Below are 17,419 nucleotides of genomic sequence, written 5' to 3'. Positions count from 1 at the left end.
ATCATTACTGACAGATTGTGTGTAGTCAGAGCAGGTCAGCATTATTTACACACAGCAGGTGAGCAGCCATTCCAGGGGGAAAGAAAGAGGGAAGAAGACACAGGATGCAACGTTGATAAAAGAGAGGAAGGAACAAAGCATCCTCACAAGAAACACTCACTGACTGGACTTGCAGTTCCAAAAGCAGGTAACACCAACTGAGCTCTAAACATGCAGATCCACAAGCAGGGAACACCCACTAAGCTCTGAACTTGCAGCTCCACAAGCAGAGTACACAAACTGAGCTCTGAACTTGCCTTTCCACAAGCATTGAACACGCACTGAGCTTTGAACTTGCAGCTCCACAAGCAGGGAACACCCTCTGAGATTTGAACTTTTAGCTCCAAAAGCAGGGAACATCCACTGAGCTTTGAACCTGTAGTTCCACAAGTATGGAACGCACACTGAGCTCTGAACTTGCAGCCCCACAAGCAGGGAACACACACTGAGTTCTGAACTTGCACAAACAGAGAATACATGCTGAACTGTGAACTTGCAGCTCCAATAGCGGAGAACACACTGAGCTCTGAACTTGCAGCACCACAAGCAGGGAACACTTACTGAGCTCTGAACTTGCAGCCCCACAAGCAGGGAACACATACTGAGCTCTGAACTTGCAGCACCACAAGCAGGTAACACATACTGAGCTCTGAACTTGCAGCACCACAAGCAAGGAACACATACTGCACTCTGAACTTGCAGCACCACAAGCAGGGAACACATGCTGAGCTCTGAATTTGCAGCACCACAAGCAGGGAACACATACTGAGTTCTGAACTTGAAGATCCACAAGCAGGGAACACACACTGCGCTCCGAACTTGCAGCACCACAAGCAAAGAATACATACTGAGCTCTGAACTTGCAGCACCACAAGCAGGGAACACTAACTGATCTATGAACTTGCAGCTCAATAAGCAGTTATATCACAAAAAGCAGGTTTTGCAATCTGAATCTCTCTGGGTACAGTCAAACATTTTTGATATGGGTGATGGATGGATGAGAACTTTAAATCTACAAAATGGCACCCCCATCTTGGACATTGATGGCGTATCGCTAGGATATGCCATCAATGCCAGATAGGTGCAGGTCCCTCCTCTATGGAGGCTCCAAATATAGCTGTGCACTGGCTCTGCTATGTTTCGGCAGTTCCCCTGGAATGGAGCATTGAATGGAGAGAAAGCCACTTGTGTGCCTTCAGTTCAGGGTCCTCATTCTGCAAATAGGAGAGGCTCCCAAAGGTGTCCTAGTGAGATGCTATCAATGTCCCAGAGGGTAATACCTCATTAAAGGGGTTTTCTTATCTCAGACAATGGGAGCATATTACTAGGATATGCCCCTATTGTCTTATAGGTGTGGGTCCCACCGCTGGGACCCACACCTATATCGAGAACGGAGCTCCGAAAGTGGAGAGCGCACTGCGCATGCGCAGCCGCCCTCTATTCATTTCTATGGGGCCGCCGAAAAAGTTTCTGCGCGCCAATGATAACCCTGAGATGTCAAACCACAGCGACCGGAAGCGTCGTGGGAAGACATGCAAGGCGGTTCTCTGTGTACTGGAAGTTATGGGTTTAACCCTTACATGTGTGGAAAACAGGACACGAGGCTTACAATCTAGAGTTTATTTCATTATGAAATATTGGCCTGAGCTCAGTCAGCAAAAAAGTTAATAATTTAATAAAGGCAAATGTGTTCAAAAGTGCTGGTAGTGTAGGGGGCCCGGGGCCCCCCTCTGTCACGTCACACGTCGTAGCCCTGTAGTAACATCACACCCACACTACATCTCCTCAAGATTCTCTTCTCTATTGTGGTTTCTCAGGGGCCATCTGAAACCAGTCTGGTGGTGGCACCTGGTCCAAGCTGGTGGCACCTGATACAATGTAGCTGCTCATGGGTTAGTGGTTCCTGTTCCTTCTGTTTGGTTGAGATGAATGTAGCAGTCATTGCCCCCGAGAAGAAGTCAGTGAGGTCTCATCTATGGAGAACACTGGATCAGCTAGGCCTACAGGTCTCTGCAGGTGGTAGGTTCTCTTCGGCTGAGGTGCCACCACGTTTTCAGGAGGTACATTCCTGAGGAGCCACCAATGTCTCCATCAAAAGTAATAAGACTGACTGGGGCATATGGTCCAAGTGTTTAGAAGATCAGGATGTCCGCCATCTCCTCCACTGTTATCTGGAGATCACAGAGCTGCTGTGGGACTTATTTGAGGAGTTAGTGACTCCGCTAAGCTGGGAGAAGCCGCTGCAGGACTCCAGGCTGGACATGGAGCCCCTGAAATACAACATAAGAGAGAGACGTAAAATAGGAGATCAACATTCACTAACAGCAAGTAGAGGTCCTACATCTAAAACCCAAGCGGGCAGCTTCAGGGGTTGTACAGCTGCTTTCTTCTTGCCACCTATGGGTTGTGTCTGGTATTGCAGCTCAGGTCTATAGAAGTGGATGGGGTTGGGCTGCAATACCACAGGCAGCCTGTGGACAGGTGTGGCGCTGTTTCTGGGGGGTCCAGTTTTATCCTACAGTCGGAGATCATTACCTGAAGTCTTCTGACGCCAGAACCTCAAAGTAGTACATGACTTTACACTTGTGACTGGATCCCTGCAGCGAGGCCAGGACGTCGTCCACTCGAGCCATGCTAGAGCCAGAGGAGGGACTGTGCATCTTCCACTGGAGGATGTAGAACCCGGGCCAGCGAGTCACATGGGAGCCCTGCGGAAACGAGGAGGAGTCTGGGTAACGTTCTGAATACAGACGAGCGACAGGCGGTCAGGGCATGATGGGATTTGTAGTCTTTCCACAGCTTAGGTGCGGTCAATGACCATAACTTGTGCAACACTGACATCAAGTGGTCATATGAGGTAATGTGACACTGAATAAACCACAACCCCCATTAGGCGCTTTCCTCTGTCATTTGATATAAAAGACCTTCGGGTTCCACTGAGGACGACCCACCTGGATGCTCTCCCCTTCCCTGCAGACCAGAGGCGCCTCCACCATCTTGTAATCCGCCCCCAGGACCCAGTTCTTGTCCAGGAGCTGCACATTGTTGCTGGAGGTTGTGGTGGTAGTTGTGACGGACGCGGGATCCTTCTGGTGGACCTCCGGTGCGCGCTTAGAATGGAAGAGACCAAACAAGACGTCTCCGCGGAGGACGTCGAAGTCCCAGGTGATAACCGACTCCACCTCCAGGATTTCAGCCGCTATCTGCGAGAAGCCATAAGGTATGAGGTTAGCCGCGCCGCCAGCCTCAGATGTCTCTACCTGCACACTGGCTGCATGGCACAGTATAGAAGTATTGTATCTGCACTCTATGGCAGCTTTATGTAGAGCAATGTTATGTGGATACTGCAGGGTGCCATCATGCATCACTGTATGACCTGGACATTACAGGGCACTATTAAAAAGGCACCAGATGGCTGTATATATTCAGGAAATACATGGTAGTAGTATGTAGGCACCATGTGGCAGTATTATCTGAGCACTGTACGGCTGTATTATGTGGGCTGAATATTATGCCGTTATGTGACCACTATATAACAGTATTATGAGGGCACTAAAGGACGTATCATGTGGGTTGTATATAACAGTATTATGTGGCTCTATATAATGATAGTGTGAGTGCACTATATAACAGTATTATGTGGCTCTATATAATGATAGTGTGTGGGCACTATATAACAGTATTATGATGGCACTATATAACAGTATTATGTGGCTCTATATAATGATATTGTGTGGGCACTATATAACAGTATTATGTGGGCTCTATATAACAGTATTATGTGGCTCTATATGGTAGTATTATGTGGCTCTATATAACAGTATTATGATGGCACTATATAACAGTATTATGTGGGCTCTATATAACAGTATTATGTGGGCTCTATATGACAGTATTATGTGGCGTTATATGAGTATCATGTGGGTTGTATATAGGAATTATGTGGCAGTATAATATGGACATTGTATGGTTGTATTATGTAGGTTCTATATAACATGTATGTGAACACTACGGGATACTATATTGTGGGTTGTGTATGGCAGTACTATGTGTACACTGTATAGCACTGTTTGGCAGTATTATTCACTCAGCACAGGGATGCTTAGATTTGCACCTTGCCCCAAACCTGTCTAGATAAATGTGCGTGTTATGGAGTGACACATGTATTCTGACATGACTTGTGCAGATAGTTGGCCCCTGCCGTTCCCATACCTCGTGCGGGGCCCCCTTGTAGATAAACGCTGAGTGGTAAATGGTTTCAGTCCATAGTCGGATGTGATCGGCTGTCTCTGCATCGTCATCAGATTGGTAGAGAGATTTGGGGACCAGGCCGCCCTCTGGGATGTTACACTGCAATATACAGCACGTACTGATGTCATCATCACACAGACCCCTATACATAGAGAGAACTTGAGCATAGCCAGGGCATTACACTGGAATAGATCTGGATGCAATGTATATCAGCTCTCCGTGGGCAGACTTCCTGCTGAAGCCAATCTAAACAAGCAGAGCTGCAATATAAAGCATGGGGGAGGGACAAGAAGTACTGGATTACTGACTCCTTACCATGCTCTCTCCGCCAAGAAAATCAGGGATGATCTCCTTGTCCAGATAATCGGAGATGCCACCGGGACCTTGGTAATTGTTGCCGCTATAAATCAGGAACTTGCGTCGGGAGTTCTCATTGATGAATGGACTGATCTAGAAGAGACGTCAGCGGTGAGGCCAGAGGTCTGGAGGCCAGAACCTGACTATTGTATAGTCTATGGCTCATCTCACCAATGTCCAAAGAACGGGGAAGACCCTGGGGGCCCGAACTATCAGCAGTCGCCCCAAAGTCTCCGGGTAGTTAGCTTCCACCACCTCTATTATCCGCAGCAGGGCCTTCACACCCGGCCTCCATAAATGTCTCATGTTCAGTCCTTCTAGGTCTACAAGGCAGGTCCAAGACCTGAGGAGAAGACAAGAAGAACGTGAGCAGATATATAGTAATGTAATATACTGTAATATAATACACTCATCTATCTAACCTGATGGGCGAGCCGCACAGGTAGGTGTTCTCTTCACAACGTCTCTGCCCTTCCTCATTGATGGACAGGACCTGTTGTACAGAGAGTATGCGTTACTATGGTCCACTGAATGTCCAGGACATTGCCCGTATGATATTGGACACTCACGTGACGTAATATGGCCTCTTCTCCCACCGCTTTTAATAGTCCCTTGGTGTCTATCTGTCCCAGGCGCAGGATATACAGAGGACGGCCATCTGTAATATAAAAGCGTCGTATTTCTGGTGCAATATCAGAATCTGTAAACTTTTCCACAAATTCTCAGATTCTGCACTTGCAGTACCACTTTTCACCATGGCTGAAAGTCCATAGAGAACAATGCAACAGCGCCCCCAGCTCTCATTTATAAATCTAGCTCAAATATCTTGGTTAGTGGGGGTGGACGTGATGTTGGGACTGACCTCTGTCATGGTAGTGCCAACAGCCCGAGTAGTACTCTTCCAAAATTGGAGGTGGGTGCCATGTCTGAAGGATGTAGTCTACTTGGTACTGCTTGCGCCAGGACAGAGACTGGCAGAGCATCTCTCGGGCCTTTTCCATGTTGAAGTCCCGGGCACGGAGGAAGCGCAGGATATGTTCATCTTTGGGGATCTGTCCAAGAAAAGTGGTAAAAGAGGTAAAGAACCTCAACAAGGCAACTCTGCGACCACTGCAGTGCTGGCCAGTACTTACCTTGTCCTTGTGCGTTTCTTGCAGCCATTGCCGTAGGTGGATGAGAGTGCTCTCCTGCATGGGGGTGAGATGTCCCAAATAACGCTCAATGTAGTCAGCCTCCAGTTTATCACCTGGTAAGAAAGAAAAATCATTGGAGCAAAAAAAGGCGACTAATAGGTGGAAGGATTTTAGACTAATTTACGTTTCTATACAGTTATATACTGTGGGGGTATATAGATGACGGTTCTATACAGTTATATACTGTGGGGGTATATAGATGACGTTTCTATACAGTTATATACTGTAAGGGTATATAGATGACGTTTCTATAGAGTTATATACTGTGGGGGTATATAGATGACGTTTCTATACAGTTATATACTGTGGGGGTATATAGATGATGTTTCTATACAGTTATATACTGTGGGGGTATATAGATGATGTTTCTATACAGTTATATACTGTGGGGGTATATAGATGACGTTATATACTGTGAGGGTATATAGATGACGTTATATACTGTGAGGGTATATAGATGACGTTATATACTGTGGGGGTATATAGATGACGTTATATACTGTGGGGGTATATAGATGACGTTATATACTGTGAGGGTATATAGATGACGTTTCTATACAGTTATATACTGTGGGGGTATATAGATGACGGTTCTATACAGTTATATACTGTGGGGGTATATAGATGACGGTTCTATACAGTTATATACTGTGGGGGTATATAGATGACAGTTCTATACAGTTATATACTGTGAGGGTATATAGATGATTTTTCTATACAGTTATATACTGTGGGGGTATATAGATGACGTTTCTATACAGTTATATACTGTGAGGGTATATAGATGACGTTTCTATACAGTTATATACTGTGGGGGTATATAGATGATGTTTCTATACAGTTATATACTGTGGGGGTATATAGATGACGGTTCTATACAGTTATATACTGAGGGGGTATATAGATGACGGTTCTATACAGTTATATACTGAGGGGGTATATAGATGACGTTTCTATACAGTTATATACTGTGGGGGTATATAGATGACGTTTCTATACAGTTATATACTGTGGGGGTATATAGATGATGTTTCTATACAGTTATATACTGTGGGGGTATATAGATGACGTTTCTATACAGTTATATACTGTGGGGGTATATAGATGACAGTTCTATACAGTTATATACTGTGGGGGTATATAGATGACGGTTCTATACAGTTATATACTGAGGGGGTATATAGATGATGTTTCTATACAGTTATATACTGTGGGGGTATATAGATGACGGTTCAATACAGTTATATACTGTGGGGGTATATAGATGACGGTTCTATACAGTTATATACTGTGGGGGTATATAGATGACAGTTCTATACAGTTATATACTGTGGGGGTATATAGATGATGTTTCTATACAGTTATATACTGTGGGGGTATATAGATGACGGTTCTATACAGTTATATACTGTGGGGGTATATAGATGATTTTTCTATACAGTTATATACTGTGGGGGTATATAGATGACGTTTCTATACAGTTATATACTGTGAGAGTATATAGATGACGTTTCTATACAGTTATATACTGTGGGGGTATATAGATGACGGTTCTATACAGTTATATACTGTGGGGGTATATAGATGACGTTTCTATACAGTTATATACTGTGAGAGTATATAGATGACGTTTCTATACAGTTATATACTGTGGGGGTATATAGATGATGTTTCTATACAGTTATATACTGTGGGGGTATATAGATGACGGTTCTATACAGTTATATACTGAGGGGGTATATAGATGACGGTTCTATACAGTTATATACTGAGGGGGTATATAGATGACGTTTCTATACAGTTATATACTGTGGGGGTATATAGATGACGTTTCTATACAGTTATATACTGTGGGGGTATATAGATGATGTTTCTATACAGTTATATACTGTGGGGGTATATAGATGACGGTTCTATACAGTTATATACTGTGGGGGTATATGGATGACGTTTCTATACAGTTATATACTGTGGGGGTATATAGCTGACGTTTCTATACAGTTATATACTGTGAGGGTATATAGATGACGTTTCTATACAGTTATATACTGTGGGGGTATATAGATGACGTTTCTATACAGTTATATACTGTGGGGGTATATAGATGACGTTTCTATACAGTTATATACTGTGGGGGTATATAGATGACGTTTCTATACAGTTATATACTGTGAGGGTATATAGATGACGGTTCTATACAGTTATATACTGTGGGGGTATATAGATGACGTTTCTATACAGTTATATACTGTGGGGGTATATAGATGACGGTTCTATACAGTTATATACTGTGGGGGTATATAGATGACGGTTATATACAGTTATATACTGTGAGGGTATATAGATGACGTTTCTATACAGTTATATACTGTGGGGGTATATAGATGACGTTTCTATACAGTTATATACTGTGAGGGTATATAGATGACGTTTCTATACAGTTATATACTGTGGGGTATATAGATGACGTTTCTATACAGTTATATACTGTGAGGGTATATAGATGACGGTTCTATACAGTTATATACTGTGGGGGTATATAGATGACGTTTCTATACAGTTATATACTGTGGGGGTATATAGATGACGGTTCTATACAGTTATATACTGTGGGGGTATATAGATGACGGTTCTATACAGTTATATACTGTGGGGGTATATAGATGAAGTTTCTATACAGTTATATACTGTGAGAGTATATAGATGACGGTTCTATACAGTTATATACTGTGAGGGTATATAGATGACGGTTCTATACAGTTATATACTGTGGGGTATATAGATGACGTTTCTATACAGTTATATACTGTGGGGGTATATAGATGACGGTTCTATACAGTTATATACTGTGGGGGTATATAGATGACGTTTCTATACAGTTATATACTGTGAGGGTATATAGATGACGGTTCTATACAGTTATATACTGTGGGGGTATATAGATGACGTTTCTATACAGTTATATACTGTGGGGTATATAGATGACGTTTCTATACAGTTATATACTGTGGGGGTATATAGATGACGGTTCTATACAGTTATATACTGTGGGGTATATAGATGATGTTTCTATACAGTTATATACTGTGGGGGTATATAGATGACGTTTCTATACAGTTATATACTGTGGGGGTATATAGATGACGGTTCTATACAGTTATATACTGAGGGGGTATATAGATGACGGTTCTATACAGTTATATACTGAGGGGGTATATAGATGACGTTTCTATACAGTTATATACTGTGGGGGTATATAGATGACGTTTCTATACAGTTATATACTGTGGGGGTATATAGATGATGTTTCTATACAGTTATATACTGTGGGGGTATATAGATGACGGTTCTATACAGTTATATACTGTGGGGGTATATAGATGACGGTTCTATACAGTTATATACTAAGGGGGTATATAGATGACGTTTCTATACAGTTATATACTGTGGGGGTATATAGATGACGTTTCTATACAGTTATATACTGTGGGGGTATATAGATGACGTTATATACTGTGAGGGTATATAGATGACGTTTCTATACAGTTATATACTGTGGGGGTATATAGATGATGTTTCTATACAGTTATATACTGTGGGGGTATATAGATGACGGTTCTATACAGTTATATACTGTGGGGGTATATAGATGACGGTTCTATACAGTTATATACTGTGGGGGTATATAGATGACAGTTCTATACAGTTATATACTGTGGGGGTATATAGATGATGTTTCTATACAGTTATATACTGTGGGGGTATATAGATGACGGTTCTATACAGTTATATACTGTGGGGGTATATAGATGATTTTTCTATACAGTTATATACTGTGGGGGTATATAGATGACGTTTCTATACAGTTATATACTGTGAGAGTATATAGATGACGTTTCTATACAGTTATATACTGTGGGGGTATATAGATGACGGTTCTATACAGTTATATACTGTGGGGGTATATAGATGACGTTTCTATACAGTTATATACTGTGAGAGTATATAGATGACGTTTCTATACAGTTATATACTGTGGGGGTATATAGATGATGTTTCTATACAGTTATATACTGTGGGGGTATATAGATGACGGTTCTATACAGTTATATACTGAGGGGGTATATAGATGACGGTTCTATACAGTTATATACTGAGGGGGTATATAGATGACGTTTCTATACAGTTATATACTGTGGGGGTATATAGATGACGTTTCTATACAGTTATATACTGTGGGGGTATATAGATGATGTTTCTATACAGTTATATACTGTGGGGGTATATAGATGACGGTTCTATACAGTTATATACTGTGGGGGTATATGGATGACGTTTCTATACAGTTATATACTGTGAGGGTATATAGATGACGTTTCTATACAGTTATATACTGTGGGGTATATAGATGACGTTTCTATACAGTTATATACTGTGAGGGTATATAGATGACGGTTCTATACAGTTATATACTGTGGGGGTATATAGATGACGTTTCTATACAGTTATATACTGTGGGGGTATAGATGACGGTTCTATACAGTTATATACTGTGGGGGTATATAGATGACGGTTCTATACAGTTATATACTGTGGGGGTATATAGATGAAGTTTCTATACAGTTATATACTGTGAGAGTATATAGATGACGGTTCTATACAGTTATATACTGTGAGGGTATATAGATGACGGTTCTATACAGTTATATACTGTGGGGTATATAGATGACGGTTCTATACAGTTATATACTGTGGGGGTATATAGATGACGTTTCTATACAGTTATATACTGTGAGGGTATATAGATGACGGTTCTATACAGTTATATACTGTGGGGGTATATAGATGACGTTTCTATACAGTTATATACTGTGGGGTATATAGATGACGTTTCTATACAGTTATATACTGTGGGGGTATATAGATGACGGTTCTATACAGTTATATACTGTGGGGTATATAGATGATGTTTCTATACAGTTATATACTGTGGGGGTATATAGATGACGTTTCTATACAGTTATATACTGTGGGGGTATATAGATGACGGTTCTATACAGTTATATACTGAGGGGGTATATAGATGACGGTTCTATACAGTTATATACTGAGGGGGTATATAGATGACGTTTCTATACAGTTATATACTGTGGGGGTATATAGATGACGTTTCTATACAGTTATATACTGTGGGGGTATATAGATGATGTTTCTATACAGTTATATACTGTGGGGGTATATAGATGACGGTTCTATACAGTTATATACTGTGGGGGTATATAGATGACGGTTCTATACAGTTATATACTGAGGGGGTATATAGATGACGTTTCTATACAGTTATATACTGTGGGGGTATATAGATGACGTTTCTATACAGTTATATACTGTGGGGGTATATAGATGACGTTATATACTGTGAGGGTATATAGATGACGTTTCTATACAGTTATATACTGTGGGGGTATATAGATGATGTTTCTATACAGTTATATACTGTGGGGGTATATAGATGACGGTTCTATACAGTTATATACTGTGGGGGTATATAGATGACGGTTCTATACAGTTATATACTGTGGGGGTATATAGATGACAGTTCTATACAGTTATATACTGTGGGGGTATATAGATGATGTTTCTATACAGTTATATACTGTGGGGGTATATAGATGACGGTTCTATACAGTTATATACTGTGGGGGTATATAGATGACGGTTCTATACAGTTATATACTGTGGGGGTATATAGATGACGTTTCTATACAGTTATATACTGTGGGGGTATATAGATGACGGTTCTATACAGTTATATACTGTGGGGGTATATAGATGATGTTTCTATACAGTTATATACTGTGAGGGTATATAGATGACGGTTCTATACAGTTATATACTGTGGGGGTATATAGATGACGTTTCTATACAGTTATATACTGTGGGGTATATAGATGACGTTTCTATACAGTTATATACTGTGGGGGTATATAGATGACGGTTCTATACAGTTATATACTGTGGGGTATATAGATGATGTTTCTATACAGTTATATACTGTGGGGGTATATAGATGACGGTTCTATACAGTTATATACTGTGGGGGTATATAGATGACGGTTCTATACAGTTATATACTGTGGGGGTATATAGATGAAGTTTCTATACAGTTATATACTGTGAGAGTATATAGATGACGGTTCTATACAGTTATATACTGTGAGGGTATATAGATGACGGTTCTATACAGTTATATACTGTGGGGTATATAGATGACGTTTCTATACAGTTATATACTGTGGGGGTATATAGATGACGGTTCTATACAGTTATATACTGTGGGGGTATATAGATGACGTTTCTATACAGTTATATACTGTGAGGGTATATAGATGACGGTTCTATACAGTTATATACTGTGGGGGTATATAGATGACGTTTCTATACAGTTATATACTGTGGGGTATATAGATGACGTTTCTATACAGTTATATACTGTGGGGGTATATAGATGACGGTTCTATACAGTTATATACTGTGGGGTATATAGATGATGTTTCTATACAGTTATATACTGTGGGGTATATAGATGACGGTTCTATACAGTTATATACTGTGGGGTATATAGATGATGTTTCTATACAGTTATATACTGTGGGGTATATAGATGACGTTTCTATACAGTTATATACTGAGGGGGTATATAGATGACGGTTCTATACAGTTATATACTGAGGGGGTATATAGATGACGTTTCTATACAGTTATATACTGTGGGGGTATATAGATGACGTTTCTATACAGTTATATACTGTGGGGGTATATAGATGACGGTTCTATACAGTTATATACTGTGGGGGTATATAGATGATGTTTCTATACAGTTATATACTGTGAGGGTATATAGATGACGGTTCTATACAGTTATATACTGTGGGGGTATATAGATGACGTTTCTATACAGTTATATACTGTGGGGTATATAGATGACGTTTCTATACAGTTATATACTGTGGGGGTATATAGATGACGGTTCTATACAGTTATATACTGTGGGGTATATAGATGATGTTTCTATACAGTTATATACTGTGGGGGTATATAGATGACGGTTCTATACAGTTATATACTGTGGGGGTATATAGATGACGGTTCTATACAGTTATATACTGTGGGGGTATATAGATGAAGTTTCTATACAGTTATATACTGTGAGAGTATATAGATGACGGTTCTATACAGTTATATACTGTGAGGGTATATAGATGACGGTTCTATACAGTTATATACTGTGGGGTATATAGATGACGTTTCTATACAGTTATATACTGTGGGGGTATATAGATGACGGTTCTATACAGTTATATACTGTGGGGGTATATAGATGACGTTTCTATACAGTTATATACTGTGAGGGTATATAGATGACGTTTCTATACAGTTATATACTGTGGGGTATATAGATGACGTTTCTATACAGTTATATACTGTGGGGTATATAGATGACGTTTCTATACAGTTATATACTGTGGGGGTATATAGATGACGGTTCTATACAGTTATATACTGTGGGGTATATAGATGATGTTTCTATACAGTTATATACTGTGGGGGTATATAGATGACGTTTCTATACAGTTATATACTGTGGGGGTATATAGATGATGTTTCTATACAGTTATATACTGTGGGGTATATAGATGATGTTTCTATACAGTTATATACTGTGGGGGTATATAGATGACGTTTCTATACAGTTATATACTGTGGGGGTATATAGATGACGTTTCTATACAGTTATATACTGAGGGGGTATATAGATGACGGTTCTATACAGTTATATACTGTGGGGTATATAGATGATGTTTCTATACAGTTATATACTGTGGGGTATATAGATGACGTTTCTATACAGTTATATACTGTGGGGTATATAGATGATGTTTCTATACAGTTATATACTGTGGGGTATATAGATGACGTTTCTATACAGTTATATACTGAGGATGGTATATAGACAATCTTTCTATACATTTATATACTGTTGAGAGTATATAGCTGATGTTTCTATACAGTTGCATACTGGGGAGGGTATATAGACAATGTTTTTATACAGTTTCATATTGCGGAGGGTATATAGCAGATTTTTGTACACAGTTACATACTGGGAAAGGTATATAGACAATCTTTCTATACATTTACATAATGGGGAAGGTATATAGCTGATTTTCGTATACAGTTAAATACTAAAGAGGGTATACATATGATGTTTATATACAGTTAAATACTGGAAAGTGTATACAGATAATGTTTCTATACAGTTATATACTAGGAAAGGTATATAGATACTGTTTCTACACAGTTACATACTGGGTGGGTATATAGATGACGTTTATATACAATTACTTATTGGGAAGGGTATATAGATTGGGGAGGTTTCTAGACAGTTACATACCGCGGAGGGTATAAATTTTTTTCTATAAAGCTACAAACTGGAGAGGGTATATAGATGATGTGTCTATACGGTTACAGGTAATTTGGAAGAAGGTCTCAGATTCAAGTAGGTTCCATATTAAAATCGCTTCTTTATTTGGACATCATACAGACATGACAGACTGCCACACAGTACAACAGATTGGCGTTGACGCGTTTCGGGTACTGAGACCCTTAGTCGTAACGTTGTTGCATAGTGAGATACCCCAATATAAAGGAAAAAGATAGCCATTCCCCCCTACAATCCATGGGAGGCGGCATTGATCCCATTGGTCGTCTCACTGTGCATCACACCCTAGTTGCCACCCATTCATTACCAAGTTAATGCATTGCAGACTGTGCTGGGACTTAACAAAAGTTAACCCTTAAGGACTCTGGTCCAAATTCTGTGAACATTCACTAAAAAAGGGGGGAAACAGGTGAAAGTCAAAAAAAAAAAAAAAAAAAAAAAAAAACGCACAGTGTGAACACACCGACTCGTGTAACATATAAAAACATATATAGTACAAAACCAAAACAGCCTTCACATTAATAACAGTATTTTTTAACAGTATTTTTTCTGCTTAGGACATTGGTGCCACGCTTAGTAATCTTATTATACAGGAGAGAACCACTGATAATGATAATGGCACCAAGAACTGGGGACCAAATGGACAGACACAAGAAAAGGAATGGGGGGGGGGGAAGGGGAGACAGTGAGAAAGAATAGACACGCAGGAATGATACACATAAATGCACATATTGATATGTAAATAAACATATTTGTTATTGGTATATGTACATCAATTCCTTTTTCAGGTTAAGGCCATATGGAACTCTAGTGTTCAGCCTGAAGATCCAAAACGCCTCCCGTAGGAGGAGTTTCTTGCGGTGGTCCCCACCTCTCTTAGGGGCAAATACCCTCTCTATCGCGAAGGCTTTAAAGCCCCTTACTTGGCGATCATGTATTTGTATAAAATGTCTAGCTACATTCGAAATATTAAGTGCATTAGGGTTGCTAATATAATTTAAATGTTCCAGAAGGCGATTCCTGAATCTTCGGATCGTACTTCCTACATACATTAAGTCGCAATCCTTGCACTGTATAATGTATACCACTCCTGCAGTGTTGCAATTAATATAGCTTTGTATTGGAAAGCTGCAGGAGTGGTCAGATCTGTCAAAGGACTTGGAGGGGGTGGCATAGATGCAAGTCTTGCAGGGATTGCCCCCGCATTTGGAAAAGCCCTTGTATCTGAGCCAACTAGACTTCATGCTGGCTCCCATCCTATTGGCCGTGAAGAGGGATGGGGACAGCGAGCAGGACAATGTAGTGGCTTTTCTGGAAACAATTTTGAGACCTGATTTCAGGGCATTATATAATATCTCGTCATCATACAAAATAGGCAGACAGCCCTTAATAATGGAGCTGATTTTATTGAACTCCTTGCTATATGCCAACGATAACGTTGGTACATTGTCCTGGTCACTGTTCCCATACCTCTCCAACCTCCTGGATGGGGTATCCCGTTTGCCTCCTGCTGCTGTTTTGCCAAAAAGCATTTCCCCTCTATTTTTCCTCCGTGCAATAGCTCTGCCCCTCTCTAGCATCCAAGTGGGGTAATTTCTGGCTTTTAATCTGACATCTACCTTATTAAATTCCTCATCCAGAAGTGCAGGGAGACTGCAGTTCCTGGCTGCTCGTATGTATTCCCCCACGGGGATCGCCCTGATGGTGTGTAGGGGATGATGGCTCCTGGCATTCAGGATGGAATTTCCGGCCACCTCTTTTCTATATGTTCGGGTGTGCACCACCTCACCTGGGCAACCTCGGAGCGTCAGATCTAAGAAATTGATAGTGGTCTCACCGAAGGCACATGTGAAACGTAGGTTGTAATTATTCGCATTAAGGTACATCTGGAGGTCCGGGACGGCAGATACACCGCCCGCCCAAATCATGAGCAGGTCATCGATGTATCTGCCGTACCAGACCAATCCAACCCCAAAAGGGTTGTCCACATCATATATGAATTTTTCTTCCCAGTATGCCATGGTGAAATTCGCCAGCGAGGGCGAAAATTTCGCCCCCATTGACACTCCGCGTGTCTGTAAGTAGTGCGACGACCAATGGGATCAATGCCGCCTCCCATGGATTGTAGGGGGGAATGGCTATCTTTTTCCTTTATATTGGGGTATCTCACTGTGCAACAACGTTACGACTAAGGGTCTCAGTACCCGAAACGCGTCAACGCCAATCTGTTGTACTGTGTGGCAGTCTGTCATGTCTGTATGATGTCCAAATAAAGAAGCGATTTTAATATGGACCCTACTTGAATCTGAGACCTTCTTCCAAATTACCTGCAGCCTGCGACGGGGTCACTCCCCTAGGGTTTCAGAATCGGGATTATACTAACTGGGAGGTGAGCTGGATTCAAGTTTTTCTCTCTATACGGTTACATAATGGGTGGGGTATATAGATGTTTCCATACGGTTACATACTGGGGGGGTATATAGATGTTTCCATACGGTTACATACTGGGTGGGGTATATAGATGTTTCCATACGGTTACATACTAGGTGGGGTATATAGGAGAAGTTTCCATACGGTTACATACTGGGTGGGGTATACAGGAGAAGTTTCCATACGGTTACATACTGGGGGGGTATACAGGAGAAGTTTCTATACGGTTACATACTGGGGGGGTATACAGGAGAAGTTTCCATACGGTTACATACTGGGGGGGTATATAGGAGAAGTTTCCATACGGTTACATACTGGGGGGGTATACAGTTGATGTTTCCAGTATTAGCACCCCCCACGTCGATGACCTACCATCCTGTTCGGGGGCCGGGGGGGGCCCCGCAGTCTCTCCCCTGAGCGGTGATGGGGCTGATGATGCTTCCGATTCACCTCCAGGCGTTTCTGTACTGCGGAGGTGCCCGATGGCTGCCGTTCTTGAGACGCGTAGATATCCCACTGAAGCTCCGGGCGTCCATCGTGGGATGCGAGTGACGCCCTGAGATATCAGCTCATTCAAGTAATGTTCAATGACCTCCTTTCCCTGTAATTAACAGCAAGGGTCATGACATGTAATGCAAGTCCTAGTGCT

At 41.0% G+C, this 17,419-nt stretch overlaps 1 protein-coding gene across 2 annotated transcripts in view; it reads right to left on the bottom strand.

Moving 5' to 3' along the window:
- Positions 1-1,644: 1,644 nt before the first annotated feature.
- The window catches only part of SEC14L5 (SEC14 like lipid binding 5), a 52,635-nt gene continuing 36,860 nt past the window's right edge, over positions 1,645-17,419 (bottom strand). For both annotated transcript variants that reach the window (XM_044303887.1, XM_044303888.1), the window contains exons 8-18: positions 17,143-17,371; positions 5,781-5,893; positions 5,510-5,699; positions 5,217-5,305; positions 5,070-5,140; positions 4,819-4,990; positions 4,606-4,740; positions 4,252-4,389; positions 2,991-3,242; positions 2,575-2,747; positions 1,645-2,309 (exon numbers count right to left, since the gene is read on the bottom strand). In XM_044303887.1, the coding sequence (XP_044159822.1) occupies positions 2,207-2,309; positions 2,575-2,747; positions 2,991-3,242; positions 4,252-4,389; positions 4,606-4,740; positions 4,819-4,990; positions 5,070-5,140; positions 5,217-5,305; positions 5,510-5,699; positions 5,781-5,893; positions 17,143-17,371 (1,665 nt within the window). In that variant the 3' untranslated portion in view covers positions 1,645-2,206. The remainder of the gene's footprint in view (positions 2,310-2,574; positions 2,748-2,990; positions 3,243-4,251; positions 4,390-4,605; positions 4,741-4,818; positions 4,991-5,069; positions 5,141-5,216; positions 5,306-5,509; positions 5,700-5,780; positions 5,894-17,142; positions 17,372-17,419) is intronic.

This window comes from Bufo gargarizans, chromosome 8 (assembly GCF_014858855.1).
Source record: "Bufo gargarizans isolate SCDJY-AF-19 chromosome 8, ASM1485885v1, whole genome shotgun sequence".
Taxonomy (NCBI): Eukaryota; Metazoa; Chordata; class Amphibia; order Anura; family Bufonidae; genus Bufo; species Bufo gargarizans.
The sequence above is the reverse complement of the archived record's forward strand: the minus strand, read 5'-3'. Positions and strand labels throughout refer to the sequence as shown.